Raw genomic sequence first — 17,864 nt, 5'->3', positions numbered from 1 at the left:
TCAGGATGCTAGCCCTAATTCGGATATATCCACAATTGATGAAAGGAGACTGCATGTGCTCTGTGGATCTTCAAGAAGCATATTTTTACATACCCATAGCGAAAAAACACAAAGTTCCTAAGATTTACTGTCAAAAAGCCTATTACCAATACAGAGTCCTTCCACTTGGACTTGGTTGTGGTTGTATCTCGCCTCCAAAGAAAGATGGTAGACTCCTATCTAGGTGATTAATAAAAGCACCTTCTTATTGTCAGCTGCAGTTAGATTTTAATATAACAACCACGCTTTTGATAAAACTGGTCTTACATATCAGCCACAAGAAGTATATTTCTTAACATTGTCAACTTATCAAATATCAAGGAGCCACTCTAGATACTCTAAATGGAGAAGTGTATCCTACAGAGGAGAATGTCTAAAATTTTTAAGAAATGTCACCACCTCTTTCCTATATCACTTCCAATAGCTCTAAAAATCACATCTCTACTCGGATTCCAAATGCTCATCTTCAAATTATATCTTTATATCACAGCCTTGAGGAGCAGTGGCCGCAATTGTGGTGGTGGTCAACACAGCAGTGGACTCCACCATTGGGACAAGGTGATACACTTGTGGATCTGGCCAGGGCCCAGTAGATGTCACTCCTTGTCTGTAATTTCTGCAGTATGTTCTAGAGTCGTCAAATAGTCTCTTAAGGGTGCCAGATATCCTTGGGTTGCGAAGTTATGGGCTGCAAAGAGGCATAGAGTTAGGAAGTGGTGTCACAATGTCATATCCCGCAACCAGCAAGAAACTGATGGATGCACACTACCTCCCCAGCGGAGTACAATTTTCCGTTTGGCCAGTAGTAAGGTGATGGCCATGACAGTCTTAATCCAGTAGGTAATGGTTTGACGTAGCCTAGTAAGGCGATTTGTGGCTCAGGTTTGAGTGTTTGGTCAAGCATGTGAGATAATGCAATATACACTTCCGTCCAGTATGTTGCTATTGGTGTACAGCTCGAAGATAAATGTGCAAAGTCAGCATGTGCAGCTTTGCATTTGGGGCAGTGATGGGGTGCAGCAGGATCTAGTTTAGCTAAGGCCTTGGAGGGTGAGCATATGCATAATGTAACTGTTTTTAATGCAGGAGTTTGTGGCGGTGCTTATTTGATACAAGTTTGGTCTGCATGCAGCAGTAGTACCAGGTTTCATCAGGGATGGAGTGCCCCAGGTCACATTCCTAGGGAGCTCAACTTTTCAGTGCTGACCAGGCAGAGCTGCAAAGAGGTGCAATAGAGTCTAGAGATAAAGATCAAGGATTCTCCTGCTAGAAACTCAAGCAACCTGGGATTGGTTACTGCCAAGAACTCAAGTGATTCAAGCAATTCATTCACCAGGAATCCAAAATTGTGAAGCAGATCTACGGAGCAGTTATTTCATAGACCATCACAGATTAGCATTGACCAACTCACTCTTATCAAATATTTTGCCAAACATTTGGGGTGGTAAGTATTTCAAACATACTTGTTTGCCACAGGAGAAAACACAAAACGCTCAAACTTTGCATTGAGAATGTAGGAACCAAAGTTAGAAGGAAATGCCCTTTTTGGTTGAAAATATTGTTTTGCATTTCTTCATATCCCTTACATTCCAACAGTACTACTCAGATTCAGATCATTGGGTTCCTTGATGATTCTAATAGCGCCATAGTGGCCCAAACAATGTTTGTATCCAGAGGTACTTCAGCGTTTGGTTAGACCTCACAGGAGATTGCTATGAAAACACAGCCTTCTGTCGAGGATGTAAGGCAAAGTCTTCCCCCTTCACTTAAACTCCTTAGATTGGGGGGGCAAGGCTTATAAAGTCATTCAGTGGTAAATTTAAATCTTACTCTGTACTGTACGATCATTCTCAAGGAACTCAAAGGCCTGGTCACAAGAGCATCTTAAGCTTTAAGTGGTACAGGTTTGTCAGGTTAAAATGCCCCAATTATGCCATTTCACCTTATCTTTATTTGGCATGATCAAAGCTACAATTCAACTCAGTAAAAGTGCATTTAACGGCTATAACAGCATATAGACTATGGCAGTTGTTTAAAACCTCTTAGAAGGATTGAAAAATACTTTTCCTCCTATTGGACAGCCTGCCCCTCCTTGGCAGTTAAATCTAGTTTTATCAACTAAATGGTTCCTCTTTCCAAGCCCATACATAAGATCTCAATGCAGCACCTCACCTGGAAGGTACCTTTTTTAGTAGCTATTATGTCGGCAAGAAGAGTCTTGAAGTACAAGCTTTCTTCTGTAGAACCATACACAGTTTTTCACATTAACAGAGTTGTGTTCAGAAATTACATTCCTTTTTACCAAACGCTGTTTCAGATTTTCACATCAATTTCAATTGCAGTATTTTCCAGTAAACCTTCCTCACTTGCAGAAAGGATCCTTCATTCTTTGATAAAGTTTATACATTTTTATTTGGCCAGAAATAAAAATATTTGCAAAACAAACCAGTTGTTTATACATTATGGACCTTTGAAAACTGGTATGGCTTCCTTTAAACAAACTATAGAGAGATGGACAGTTTCCTGTATTACTGTTGCTACCAGTTGGCTAAGAAGCCCCTCCTTGTAAACATAGAGCTCTCTACCCTTAGAAAGGCTACATCTGGTGGCTATATAAAAAATGTTGCAATAGCAGAAATATGTAGGGAAGCTACATGGAAATTTGATTATACTTTCTCAAAATATTTGTATGCGGACTCCTTACTAGGTCAGGCAGCATTAAAGAATCTGTTTGGAGTGATTGTTACTTACCATACGCCTGCTTAGACTACCTTGAAAAATCTTTTATGGTTTCCAGCTTTGTGTAGACACCCATGGGTTAGGGATATGCTAGCTACTCTATTCTATGATTAGGACAATCATTGAGTATCCTACAGTGCAGACGGAAAAGTTACTTGTATTCCCAGTTCTGCATCGTAAGTATCAATGAAGTTAAACAACACTTTCTTCTCCCTGGTTGTCTTTACATTTGCTATTTTTTACAATATACTGCCATTCAGAAAGAACTGAGGCTGCGAGTCAAACTGCCAGTACACTGCATGCTTGAAAGAGAAGGTGCTGGCTCCTTGAAGCAACAAGATGTTTCTTTGAACTCGTTGAACTCTTGACCTGATGGCTCCTTTTTTCCGTCTGTATGTACCTAATAAGTGTTGGGATTGAACTCAATATTGCTCATTTGTCGGTAGCTGCAGTGTGGTCACCTTCTATTAAAAACCTGCCATTTTATGGTTCAGGAAAAGATCAGTAAAGGCAGGCCTGTCTTCGAGGGAAAACCAAGTTCATGGACATTGTGTTGAGTACCTTCATCTAAAGTTTGAATTTACATAACTGAAAAAGTGTTTGGGATCTCTGCAAATGCAAGGAAATGTTCTTTATTTGACTTCAGTGAGGATACCTGTGATGCAGAACTAGGAATACAAGAAGGTAACTTTTTTGCCTCAAACCCCCACCCCTCAGATGCCTGGTCGGTCCATAATAAGGCTTTAAACATACAATGATCTTTCCTTCTCATATGTCATCAACTTCAGAGAACTTATAACGCAGCAACCAAGAAAATCTGCTATCTTCTGGGTTTTATGTGTCATAGGCCCAAACTAGAACCCGTTTAATACCTTCATTTTTGTGGTTTGGACTTCCAGGTGAATCATGCTTCCTCAAGAATATCTTATGCCTTGAAGTGAAAGATTGTCTTAGGATGTGTCAAAAAGAGTCATGCTTGGATATCTTTTTCACTACCTATGTCATTCCACGATTTTCTGAAAGGTCACAAGTGAACTCAGCGATCAGAAATTTTCCTCTTTGGCAACTGAATGCAGCCTTATCCACTTTGGTTGGCCCTTCATTTGTAGGAAATTCTTCCTTAGAATTGCAGCACATGTAATAGGTTGCTTTTCTAATGATTATTCCTCCGGCCTGCGAGGCTAGTAAGATTCAAGCTGTATTCTTAGATAAAGTACTTTTCCCCACAATAATGTACCCTTTGGTGTTCAATATTTTTCCCTAACTTTCATCTATCTTAAAGTGCATAGTAACTGTACATAGCTTAAGAGGTTAATCAAGCCCTGAAGCATTATCTAAAAGTGTGAACTCTGCAGATTTATATTAATTATGGCTCTATTTTCAGTAGCTTAGTTTCCCCAATGCAAGACAGATAGCACACTGCCTATGTTCAGAACAACATTTATCTCCCAGATATAGCCCCCTCCAAAATCTGAGTACAGCCCTGTATTTGACCATCAAGTAAGTGATTAAAGTGATCATCAACATTATCATTAAACAAAGTGAGTGCAGTGTTCTAGTTAACAAATTCCTTTTCTACTATTCTTTTAGGTTAACTGTAAAATGAAGTTAGTAAACAAATGTTTTATTAAGCATATAAAATGTAAATTAATATATCATTTTGTCTCTATTTAGGTCAACTGAAGAAATCATAGCACTTTTTATATCCATTACATTTGTCTTGGATGCACTCAAAGGCATCATAAAAAGTAAGTTCTGTAAGCCACTTTTTACTTAGGAGTAGGCAAATGATAATTTCTCAATAGATCATTGGAGACCTTTGTGTAACAGATGTGTGGTTGAAAGCTTTTATGTGCAAGCCTACTTTCTATATATTTTTTATATTAATCCTGAATTCATTTGCCTGACTTAGAGCAGTGCTGCCCACTATAAACCACTCCTGTCATTTAGTTCTCTCTCATATTATCTTATATGAATGATATCTTGCAAAAGTCCTGTATGTGGAGAATCCTTGAGATACTTTTCACAATAGTTTTTTTTATATGAAAGATTTATTAAATAAAACAAAACCTGCCTATTTGGAAGCCACTTTTTCCTAGATTTGCTTTTAGAGGGTGGGTGTGTTTGGGGGACACATGGAAAACTGAAGGAAATAGACTGCATACAAGCACACAGTGCAAATCTGACACTGTGAACGGTACAATTTAGCAAACTGTTAGCCAGTCCATCATGCAGTGCATGGTCAAGTCCTATAGTTTGTTTTTGTGTGCGTCACAGAAAGAAAAACTAAACATGTATGCAGTTTCCAAGGATGATTGTTTGACTTCATTTTGGTGGTTATTTTTACGTACTCAATGTACTTAGATGCCTACACCTAAATGGACCATTTTCTCTTGCGTTAAGAGCATTATCTGATAGAGACTTCTAGCTGCAGATTCCTTACCTTTGAATTCCCTGGTGTTCGCTTCGAATCCGGAATCTTTTTGCTGAGCAATGACATGTGCGCGCCGTCGGGTGGAGTCGTTCATATCCACGTGCGTCGCCCGGCTCCGCATGGCTTCGTCAGCATTGTTGAAGCCGCCTGTGACATCATGGTCACCTATAAAGGTCCCCCACCCCACCCTCACCCCTGCCGCGTACCTCAGTTCTGTTCCTTACGCTAAGGTTAAGCACGGGTCCGGGATCCAGCTACCCTTTGCCTTTTTTGGAAAGCCTTTTTTTGACATTTTGTAAGATTTTTGTCATCTGTCCGAGGAACATGTTATCTAGGAAGACGGAGTTCAAGCTGGGTAGTGCCTGTCATCGTACCATGTCGGTGACAGACCCCCTTCAGGTATATCTCTGGTGCCTCGACAGGGAGCACGACTTTGAGTCATGGTCCGACTGTAGGGACATGGCCCCAAAAGCTTTGAGGGAGCAGTCCCTGAAGCTTATGGCCGGGCAGTTGACTTCGGTCAGCGCAACTCCTTGGAGGTCACGGTCCCACTCAAGGAGGAGGTTGCGGGACTGCTCCAGGAGCCCCAAGTCCTCTTTGTCCCACTTGAGGTACTTGGGGAAGAGGCACAAGAAGTCCAAGCGGATTTCGAGGCATCTCGAGAACATTGATGTTCCGTGCACGGTTCCGCAGAGTCGTTGCCAGGGCTGACCACCCCTTCCTCCAGCCCCCTCCCCAATCTCACCCCCCTTTTCCGGGAGCCAGAACGACTCCCACTCAAATAAGAGTTTTATGAAGCTATGTGCCTCGTTTCTAAGAGGGCTGACCCCACAAGTGGGTCTATGGGCCCTGCGGGGTCAGCAGGGGCACCATTGGGTTCAACGCCGGCAGCTTCCGTGCCATTGGGGACTCCAGGATCCGATATCTGATCCGGACTAGCACCAGTTTCTCACAGTCTGCCTCCTCCGGCGCCAGACCTGACGTTGACGCTCCCTCCACCACCGGTTCCCACTGGTGGTGGAAGCCCCATCCTCATTCCCGATGAGCCGGAATGTTGTCGTAATAAGCAGACTTCGGCGCTGACTGGGCCCAGATCAGTGCCTGAGCCTTATTATGATGAGCCAGGCACAGGTAAGGAGTGGGAGGGGTCTGAGGACCGGTATGAGGATCTGGGGGAAGCATGATACTTCTCCAGATGCTGGTATGCTCTCACCTCCTTCCGTGGCTACGGAGGAGGGAGCATCCTATGCCATGGTGATGCATAGGGCAGCTGAGGTCTTGGACCTAGACTTGCCTACGGTGCCAGTCAGGACTAACTCCTGACAGGTGCTTCAGCTAGTGGTTGCTACATTGGAGCCAATGTTACCCTTCTGTGAAGCCCTTACAGATGTCCTACTGGGGACTTGGTCCAAACCCAGCACAGGTTCTACTGTGAATACGACAATCGTCTGCCGCCATCGACCAACTCCTAACAACCCTAGTTTCCTCACCCAACACCCCACCCCGGAGAGCTTGGTGGTTTAAGCCTCCACTTGCTGTGGTGCTTTCCCTACCACTCCCCCAGATATGGAATCCAAGAAGCTGGACCAATTCGGGAAGTTGTTTCCTTCCTCCAGCCTGGCATTGAGGTCGGTAAACAGCTGTTGCCTATTGGGCCATTTTTCCCATACTTTAAGGGATGCAGTGGCACAAGTGGTGCCCCAGGTCCCAGAGGGCGTATGGGACACTCACACCCAAGCTGTCAAGGATTGGAGAGATGCAGCCAAGTTTACCATCCGGTATGGTTTGGACACGACCGACTCGCTGGGCAGGGCGATTTCTTAAACAGTGGCCCTCCGATGCCATGCCTACTTGCATACCACTGGCTTTTCAGGGCATGTCCAGGCGCCTTTGATGGACATGCTTTTTGATGGCTCGCGCCTTTTTGGTGAGAAGGCAGACTCTGCGCTTAAGCGGCTCAAGGACTCTCGAGCCACAGCAAGATCCTTGGGCCTCTCAATGCCCATTTGCCAGCAGTCTGCCTATCGCCCCTTTTGAGGTTTCGGGAGGAGCGTGGTAGCACGCCAACCACAGGTTAGCCACCGTCCTCTGGCTTCGCAGCATCCAGTGCAAGGAAGAGGTTGTAGTACCTTCAGACCCAGAGGGTCTAACCACAGGTCGGCCACCGCCCAGCCCCCCTCTTCCGCAGTGCCCAAGACCTCCCTGGTTTTGAAAGACCATGCCTGTCCAGTAGGAAGAAGGATTCAATTTCAGCTCCCTCACTGGTGGTCTATAACATCAGACAAATGGGTCTTGGAGATTGTGAGAGAACATGGCTGATTGCAGAGGCCCCCTAACTTTGTGCCCCCATTTTCCACTTTTTGCTGGTGTTTTCCTGACTCTGATGGTGCCCTGGGTACTGCTAACCAGTCCCAGGGCCTGTGCTCTGTGTAAAATCAGTATGCAAATTAGGCTAATTATAATTGGCTAAGTCAACCTACCTATAAGTCCCTAGTATATGGTAGAGCATGTGGGTTTAGGGACCCCAGCATAGATAGTGCACCCATAGGTGCACTGCTGAGGTGCCCAGTGTCATTTTAAAGGCAGGCCTGCCTTGCTGGCTGCTTTTAAATTAGTTACAAGCAAATTCGACTTTGGAATTAAAAGTAGTTCCAAAGTCTTAAACTACCTTATTTTTACATAAGTCACCCCTAAGGTGTGCCCTGTGTGCCCCTAGGGCTGGGTGCCATGTAACTAGAAGCAGGGACCTTTATAAAAATAGTTTTATAAACCCAGGTGAGGTAAAACAGCCAAATTCGTTTTTCCCTCATTGTAGTGAATGGCCTCCCCTTAAGTAACAGATACCAGACGTTTGGTATCAAATTGTTATAATAAATCCCACAACTTCCAGTTGTGGGATTTAATATAACTTGTTCAGGTAAAGAGTTTTAAACTTTACCTGAAAAGTTGCCAACTTCAGCCCTGCAGTGTTTTTGCTGCTGTGCTGGCTGCCTTGATGAGGTGTGAAGTGGTCTGGCTTCACATAAAGAGATGTGCCTGTGGGAGGAGATCTCCCCTCAGCAGATGGTGAGGCAGGAAGGGGGAGGGCTGCCAAACCAGTCTTCAAAGGCAGAGAAGGACATTTGGAGCAACCCAGCAACACCCCCACATCCTGCAAACCCAGACAGTTAGGTGCCCCCTTAATTAGATTAGGAGAGTGGTGTGTTTAGGATTTTTAGCCACACCAGTGGGTGGGCTCAGCCAGATGTAACCTCCAAAAATCACTTTCAGCATGATGGATTTTTGAGGAATGTTGCCTCCTGGGATTAATTTTTGCCACACTTCCCAGGAAGTGGTCATCACAGGGGGAAGGACCCTGCACCTGATTGGAGAACCAGGACCCCCCTGTTTTCCACCCACGAGCAAGGATAAAACTGGTAGACCTTCACCCACACCCCAGTTTCCCTGCAGATCCCTATCAGGGCGACTGCCCTGCTGGGCCCCTGGCCTGCACCTGGACCCTGTACTCCGAAGGACTGCACCAGCTGCACACTTGGGCTTCACCACAAGAAGGACTTTGCCTGGCTTCAACTGGTTCAGGGAGGGACTCCCTGTTTGCTACAGGTGAAAAATTGCTAACCAGAGTCCCCTGCACCAACTCCTGAAAAAGCTGACCACTGTCCAGTGGCCAAAAAGGAGTTTGCGCCAGGTGCATTCTGGGAGTAGGGAGGCCTCCAAGGACATCAGATCAAGATCCAGGTTTGCCCCGGTCGAAGGATTTTCACCTTGAAAAAACAACTAAGTCCGAAGGTAAAAGTCTTCACCGAGGGCTCCCGCGACGCGTATCTGGAGAAGGTAAACTTTTGACCGAGGCCTCCTGCGGGCTGTAGCCGAGCCGGGCTCCATCGCGGTCGGCCTTAAACTTTGACTTTGCCCTGGTCGAGGTGCGACCAGATGACCAGATAGGTGCTTTTTGTTTCTTGGTGCCAGAAAATAATTATTCTTCAAAAATTCATTTCTCATTTACTGAGACCTAAGTGGAGGTTAGTGGCCTATTGCTAAGTGTAGGTACCTACCTGCCCTTACCAATAACCCATTTTCCAACACAGATCATACAGAAGGGCTGTTCCTCCCCTTCCAGTATGTCCCTCCCTATACACCTCCAGTGAAGGAACAGCTGTTGGAGGATCATTTGATCTTGCTCAGCAAGGAAGTTGCGTATCTCTTGGCCAAGGGAGCCATAGAAAGGGCCAGATGTCAGAAGTAGGCAGTAGTTGTTATTCCTGCTACTTTCTGATCCCAAAGAAGAACAAGGGTCTTCGCCCCATTTTGGATTTAAGGGGTGTCAATATGTTCCTCAAAAAGGAGAAATTCAAAATGCTCACTCTTGCTCAGGTCTTGTCTGCCTTAGACCAAGGAGACTGGATATGGTAGCGTTGGACTTGGAGAATGCAGATTTTCACATCCCCATCCTGCCCACAGGCGTTACTTGACCTTCAAGGTGGGCCACGAGTACTTTCAGTTTACTGTGCTTCCCTTCGGTCTCATGTCCCTCTGGTGTTCACCAAGGTGGTGGCAGCTCATCTGCACAGGTTAGGGATTTCAGTCTTCCCCTACCTCGACGACTATCTGTTGAAGGCTCCTACACTCCAGGCGCTCGTCACCCACCTTCAGACTACAGTGGATCTCCTGCATTCGCTGGGGTTCACTATAAAAGTGCCAAAGTCACACCTGACTCCCTCTCAGAAGCTCCCTTTCATCTGAGCTATTCTGGGCACAGTGCAATTTTTCCTCCAGAGTAGCGAGTCCAGGATAGTCAGGTTATGATACTGTTGTTTAGGCCTCTATCCTGGATTTCAGGGAGACTGAGGCTGTTGGAACTCATGGCTTCCTGCATCCTGTTAGTCAAACATGCCAGATGGCCTATGAGGGCTCTCCAAAGGGACCTCAAGTTCCAGTGGGCACAGTATCCAGCAAAACTTACCGACCTGGTTCAGATCTTGGAGGGAACTGCAAAAGACCTGCAGTGGTGGTTAGTAAACTGCGATTGGGTCTAGGCAGGCTCCTCTCCCTTCCCCAACCAGATCTCACAGTAGTGACAGATGTCACTTCTGGGATGGGGCGGCCACCTAGGAGAGCCGGAGATCAGGGGCCTCTGGTATCCGGTGGAATCCGGGTTCCATATCAACTTATTGGAACTCCAAGCGATCCGTCTAGCATTGAAAGCATTTCTTCCCATTGTGAAAGGGAAAATAGTGCAGGTGTTCACAGACAACACCACCGCAATGTGGTACTGCAACAAGCAGGCTTGTGTGGGGTCGTGAACCCTTTGTTAAGAGGCTTTGCATCTCTGGACATGGCTGGAACAGCAGGGTATAACCCTGGTGGTTCAACACCTAGCAGGCTCTCTCAATGCCAGGCCGGACAAACTCAGCCGTCGATGCGTAGCAGATCACGAGTGGTATCTCCATCCAGAGGTAGCACAAGGACTCTTTCAGCAATGGGGAGAGCCTTGGTTAGATCTGTTTGCCTCCGCAGAGATCGTGCAATGTCAGTAGTATTGCGCGTTGGAGTTTCCAAGGCAGGAATCACTCAGCAACGCTTTTAGTCGCAAGTGGAATTCAGGCCTCCTATATGCATTTCCACCCATATCTCTTCTGCCCTGAGTTCTCAAGAAGATCAAGAATGACCAGGTCATCTTAGTGGCTCCAGATTGGGCACGAAGAGTCTGGTATCCCAAGCTACTCAAAATGAGCATCAGTCCTCCAGTCAGGCTGCCCCTTCGAGAGGATCTTCTGTCGCAGCAGCAGGGGAAGATTCACCACCCGAACCTGTCAACTCTGCACCTTCATGCATGGAGATTGAGCAGTGGCAGTTGATGTCTTTTTTGACCGTCCTCCCTAAGTCATTTTGGCAGCCAGGCGTCCGTCCCACTAAAAAACTGTACGCCTGCCATTGGATACCCTTTGTATATTATTGTACAGCAAGGTCTATTGCCCCTCTATCTGCTTCTCTTTCTGATATTCTTCTTTTTCTGATATTCTTCTCTTCATTCTTTCTCTAGCCCAGCAGGCTTCTGCCTTAGGAACTCTCAAGGGCTACCTTTCGGCCGTATATGCATTTCTTCGGCTGCCTGATCTCCTGCTGTACATAGATTCCTTAAAGGGCTTGTACATATGTTTCCCACACGCCCTTTATTATGCCTCCATGGGACTTAAATCTTGTCCTCACATTTCTCATGTGTGCTCCTTTTGAGCCTTTGCACAATTGTCCCCTACAGCTGCTCACCATCAAGACAGCCTTCTTAGTGGCAATAACATCTGCCAGGAGGGTGAGTGAGATGCAAGCCCTGTCATCAAAGCCACTGTATCTCACTATCCATCCATAAAAAGTGGTTCTCCGAACTTGTGCCTCTTTCCTCCCCAAGGTGGTAACCCCATTTCATCTGGGTCAGAACATCACCCTGCCCACCACCTTTGCTCCACCGCATCCCTCTAAGGAATAGGAGCGACTCCATCGACTGGACCCTAAAAGAGCGTTGTTGTTCTATCTTGACTGCACAGAAGAGTTCCGGGTGGATGACCAACTCTTTGTGGGGTACGTCTGAGTAAAGAAGTGTCGGGCAGTGCAGAAGCGAACCATTTTGCGCTGGGTCGTTCTCTGCATTAAGATATTAACTACGCATTGGCCAGAATGCAGCCTCCTGAGGGCTTGCGGGCTCATTCTACCAGGGGCAAAGCTGCTACCACTGCGTTAGCTCGGGCGTACCAGTCCTTCATATCTGCCAGGCGCAACGTGGGCATCTTTGCACACATTTGCAAAGCATTACTGCATGGACAGTTGGGTATGAAGATACTGATACTTTGCCCGTTCAGTCCTACAGGACTTCTTAATGTAGGAGTAGTATCCGCAGCCCACCTCCAGGAGGTTATGGCTTGGGTATCCATTCAAAGGTAAGGAATCTGCAACTAGAAGTCTCTATCAGGTTAACAAGTTACTTGCGTTCGGTAACACATTAACTGATAGACTCTAACTGCAGATTATTTACACCCACCCATGCCTTCCTGCTCTGCGAATTTGTCTAGTAGGGTTAGGGTTTTTCCCTTTTTATTGCCCTAGTTTTGCACAGACAAAATGTTGGTTCTATCCATGACTGCGCTTTTGGTGTGGAAGGTTTGTGGACAAAAGAACTGAAGTATGTGCGCTGGTGTGGTGCCTTTATAGGCGACCGTGTCATCACAGGTGGCTCCAACGACTATAGAAGCCACGCAGATCCGAACACCACCCAACGGTTCGCGCAGGGTATTGCTCAGCAAACAATTCTGGATTCGAAGCGGACGCCAGGGAATTCAAAGGTATGGAGTCTGCAGCTAGATAGTCTCTACCAGATAATGCATTAACAAAAGTAAGAAACTTGTTCATTTTGTCTGTTGTAGTAGTTGTGTGATACGAAACCACTATGGTATAGATCTAACAAAAAGGATTAATCATGGAACCGCAAAGTATTCCTGCACACATGAGAAAACGGGTGGGGGCAAAAAGGAATCCGTCGGAGTGAGGGATCTGTTAGGAAGAAAGCAATCTAGTGGAGGATGGTGACTTGTGTCCCTGTGACTTTGAGTTTCTGGAGCAGAATGGCATGTTAAACTGTTAAAAGTAGGCAAAGTTCCAGTTGCACAAGAACTGCTGTTCTTTAAGACTGCCACAAACATGATCTTGGCTCATGTCCTCCTTCCCAAGCAGAATCTTGTTTTGATATAAGATACTATTACTTGTTTTACCACTTCCATTTCTTCTGAGATTATGCCTTAAGCAGAGAAGTGATTGATGGTAGCTGTGCTGCCCAGGATGGGTGCTGAGATGTTAAGATGGGAAAATTAATGGAGTTAGGAGGGAACATGGAGATGCTAAAATTTCAAAAAAGGATGGATTGAATATTTTCAATTAAATACCTTTCTCATTTTAGCTGTCTGTAAAATTTAGGACTCATGCCAAATAATTTAGAAACTGTATTGCAGGATGCTCCATTTCACCTCTTTTAGTTCAACATTTTTGAGGAAAGTTCCCCAAAGAGGAGTGTTAGAGTAGGAAAGTAGGACTCCTTTGCTCCACGTGGGCATGGTTGGAAAGATCATTGGCTGCTACCGCCTTACATATGAGGTTTCTTTCGCCTAAGGCCTTTCTACCTGTGGGTTCATAAACTACAATGTCTCATATATTTAGTTTACTGACAAATTGGGGAGCCTTGCCTCTCAAGACATACCCCAAAGAAGATAACTTCGAAAACAAAATAACTTTAATGTGGCAAGTTAAAAACAAAATATTCTGTTTCTGTAACTTCCCGTTCTGCCACGGACTACCCAGTTTGCTCCGCAATATCATGGAGCGCTGCCTTTGAACAAACATTCGAACTGCAAGCACACAGCAGTGCTCTACTCAATGGTCTGTTTTCCAAGAACATGTGCAAACTGGACAGCACGCAGATATGGCAGGGTATATAAAAATGACATACTACAGAGAGAGGTTATGTACCAGAGGTGGTAAGTGGCGGAGGATTCAATGAGAACTAATTTGGTTGTTGTGGAGAAAGGAGACCCCATCTGAACAGGCAGGTGGAGTCCAAAGAAAGTGTCAACATTATATTAACCCTAACAGAAGATATAAAGCAATTTGAAAAATGCTGCTTATATATGCAGAACTTTTTTTTTTTTGTAACAAATCCATTGCTTGGCTTAGAATTTTGTAGTTCTCCAGAATCAGATTTTTCACAGATTCACATGCTTGAAGTATCCCTGTCGTACTGGGAGTCCCACGGTGTAGGAAGCTGGCTCTGTGCAAACTAGGTCCCACTTTGATATAGTATATACAGAGTCCAGGGGTTCCCCAGAGGCTTTAACAGAGGCCAAAGTAGATAATGCTAATGCTCTTTGTAGTAGTGTGGTCGGGCAGTTAGGCATATCAGAGGATAGTGGAAAGCATTTGTTGTACACACAGACAATAGAAGAAGCACACATTCAGTGACTTAACTAAAGACCAATGGTTTTTATATTGTAAAAACATATTTATATAGATTCAAGTTGGAGGTAGGTACCGTAAAAGTTTTGTATTTCACACAGGTATCAACAGTACTTTGTTTGAAACAGGTAAGTAATAGTTTTTGAATTATTGGCAAAAAGCAATTTTAAAAATTGACACTGCATTTTTCAAACAGTTCCTGGGGGAAGAAAAGTTAGATCTGTTTACAGGTATGTACAACACAGTCTGTCTCCGGGCTTTAGGAAGTCCACCGGTAGGGGTTCAAGCTAACCCCAAACACCCAACACCAGCAACACTGGGCTGGAATGTGGGTTCCTATGGAGACAGGGGGTACTCTGAATCCGGTCAGCCAGCAGGTAAGTACCTGTGACTCTGAGGGCAAACCAGGGGGTATTAGAAGAGCACTGGAGGGCCCACAAGTAGGCACCAAACACACACCTTCAGCGGCACAGGGGCAGCTGGGAGCAGGGTGCAAACAGGACGTCTGGTTTCCAATGCTGGTCTATGGGGGAGACTCCGGGAGTCACTCAGAGGCTGCAGGTCGGGTCCAGGGGGTGTCTCAGGCACACCACCGGTCAGTCAGAGAGGATGGCTGCCTGCTGAATGATGAGGCACCAGGTGTCTGTTTCTCCAAGGCCTGGAGGCTGCGGGTGCAGTGTGTCCTTTAGGCGTTGGATATCTTCGTCCGGAGCTTGTGGTCAGGGGGGTCCCTGGGATTCCCTCTGAAGGCGTCATTGTGGAGGGGTGGAGAGGTCAACCCAGAGTGGGCACTTGCTTGCAATGGCCTGGGGACCCTCTCTTGCTTGGTGGACCACCTGGACACGGGCCTTGGGTGTCAGGTGCACAGGGGTCAAGATTTGCACATGTCGAGTGAGGTGGGAGTCCTTAGTTGTAGGTTTCTTCAGACAGAGCCGCTGTGTTCAGGAGTTCTTGTTCCTTTTGGGCGCAGGGCAGTCCTCTGGAGTTGGCAGAGGTCACTGGGCCCGCTGGTCGCGTTGCTGGTCTTGTTGCAGGTTCTTTGAGGCAGGAGACAGGCCGGTAGGGCTGGGGCCAAAGCAGTTGTCTTCCTTCTTTGCTGAGGTTTTCAGCTTAGCAGTCCTTGTAGGTCGCCTAGAATCTGGTGAGCTGGGTTCTGGGAGGCCCTTAAATCCTACATTGAGGGGCGTGTTAGGGGTCAGAGGGCAGTAGCCAATGGCTATTGTCACTGAGGGTGGCTACACTTTCCTTGTGCCTACTCCTTTTGAGGAGGGGGGCACATTACCATCCCTTTTGGTATATGTCCTCTAAACCAAGATGGAGGATTCTGCAGGGAGGGGGTCAGCTCAGCTTTGGACACCTTAGGGGTGGTCTTGGCTGGGATGGTCACTCCTCCGTTTTCCCCAAATTTTGCTGCCGGACTTGCCGCCAAAAGTGGGGCTTTGTCCAGGGGGCAGGCATCTCCACTAGCTGGAGTGATTTGCAAATCAGCGGCAAGTGGAGTCCAACAGAAATGAAACTTCACATCAGTCATCTAGAGCTAACAGCTATTGTTCTAGTGCTCAATGCTTTTCTACCCAACATAGAATGATCAGCAGTCCTCATATGCACATAACATACCGCCAGTATGTTCTATCTGAACAAATAAGGAGAAACCTGATCGCTAGCGCTATCATCAAGTGCAGCGCTTCTGGAATTTAGCCCTACAACATCAAATCTCTCTCATGGCAGAACATATTCAGGGAGTGTCCAACCTCCTGGCACTCGCTAACCAGAGCGAGCATTCAGTATTCCGAGTGGGAGCTAGACCAACAAGTTATTGAATGAATCTTCCATAGATGGGGCAGGCCGAACTTGTATGTATTTGCCATGAAGGAGAACAAGAAATGCTTATTCTGTGCAAGCTGGCATCCCCAAAAATAATTGTGTGGAAATATTTTTTCTATAAGATGGTCAGGAATTTGATTATACTCTTCGAGCCAACCGATTGCTCCACAAGGGTCTCAACAAATTGAAGAGAGAAGGATGAGGGCTCCTCCCCCTAGCCTCCAGGTGGCCCAGACGATGCTAGTTCATAGAGCTCATTCATTCAGAACAAGCATATGTCCAGCTCTAACTGACACCAGAGTTACGTCCATGAATCAGAGCCAGTTCAGGCATCCGGACCAGACATCACTACACTTATTGGCTTGAGTTGAATGAATTCTCCATGTTAGACATTCCCTCAGAATGAAGAGAAATACTTGCCAGGGCGAGAGCAGATACAACCATCAAAATGTATAAGTTTAATGGAAACATTTCTGCCTGTGGTGTATAAATTCTAACATTCACCCTATCACATTGCCATTAAGAGCAAATATTCCCATATCTGCTCCAACAAACTCAATCCCCCCCCCGCCGTCTGCTAAAGTATTATACAATGACATAATTATTATTATAATTATTGTTATTTGGAATATTGCTAGTTCTGATTAAAGCATGTGAATCTATGAACGGTCCAATACTGGAGAAGAAAATTACTTCGTTGTAACTCTGGTTCTCCATTATTTATCTTTTGTAGATTCATATGCGTCTCACCCTCCTCCTCTTAGGTCCTCCCCTCAGACATATGAATAATTTCACACTCGTACTAGAAAATCTGTGGGATTCAGCCTCTGCTGGGAGTATTCTAGAGGGTGCTGTTGCCTTATTGGTTATAGTTAGTTTGGTTCATGTGAATTTATGGAAGATACCAATACTGGAGAACCACAGTGTAAGGAAATGCCTCCTTGGCATGGTTACCCCCTGTCGTTTTGCCTTTTGTTGATGCCAGTTATGATTGAGTGTGCTTGGACCCTGCTAACCAGGCCCCAGCACCAGTGTTCTTTCCCTAAACTGTACCTTTGTTCCCACAATTGTCACAGCCCTGGTACCCATATAAGTCCCTTGTAAATGGTACCCCTGGTACCAAGGGCCCTGATGCCAGGGAAGGTCTCGAAGGGCTGCAGCATGTCTTATGCCACCCTGGGGGACCCCTCACTCAGCACATGCACACTGCCTCACAGCTAGTTTGTGCTGGTGGGGAGAAAATGCGACATGGCATTCCCTCCACCTACCCCCCTCCCCCTGCCCAGAGTGCCATGTCCACCTCACACTGCCTGTGGCATATTTAAGTCACCCCTCTAGCAGGCCTTACAGCCCTAAGGCAGGGTGCACTATACCACAGGTGAGGGCATATGTCCAAGAGCACTATGCCCCTACAGTGTCTAGGCAAAACCTTAGACATTGTAAGTGCAGGGTAGCCATAAAGAGTATATGGTCTTGGTGTTTGTCAGGCACAAACTCCATAGTTTCATAATGGCTACACTGAAAACTGGGAAGTTTGGTATCAAACTTCTCAGCACAATAAATGCACACTGATGCCATGGTGGGATTTATTGTAAAATGCACCCAGAGGGCATCTTAGAGATGCCCCCTGAATACCAGTCCGACTCCTAGTGCTAGGCTGACCAGTTTCTGCCAGCCTGCCACAAACAGATGAGTTGCTGGCCACATGGGGAGAGTGTCTTTGTCCCTCTGTGGCCGGGAACAAAGCCTGTACTGGGTGGAAGTGCTTCTCACCTCCCCCTGCAGGAACTGTAACACCTGGCGGTGAGCCTCAAAGGCTCATGCCTTTTTGTTA

General features: G+C 46.0%; 1 protein-coding gene across 2 annotated transcripts in view; it reads left to right on the top strand.

Annotated features, from left to right (window-relative positions):
* The window catches only part of SLC4A11 (solute carrier family 4 member 11), a 759,568-nt gene that overhangs the window by 553,471 nt on the left and 188,233 nt on the right, over positions 1-17,864 (top strand). For both annotated transcript variants that reach the window (XM_069204998.1, XM_069204991.1), the window contains exon 13: positions 4,453-4,526. In XM_069204998.1, the coding sequence (XP_069061099.1) occupies positions 4,453-4,526 (74 nt within the window). The remainder of the gene's footprint in view (positions 1-4,452; positions 4,527-17,864) is intronic.

This window comes from Pleurodeles waltl, chromosome 1_2 (assembly GCF_031143425.1).
Source record: "Pleurodeles waltl isolate 20211129_DDA chromosome 1_2, aPleWal1.hap1.20221129, whole genome shotgun sequence".
Taxonomy (NCBI): Eukaryota; Metazoa; Chordata; class Amphibia; order Caudata; family Salamandridae; genus Pleurodeles; species Pleurodeles waltl.
This window is presented reverse-complemented; position numbering and strand designations above follow the sequence as displayed.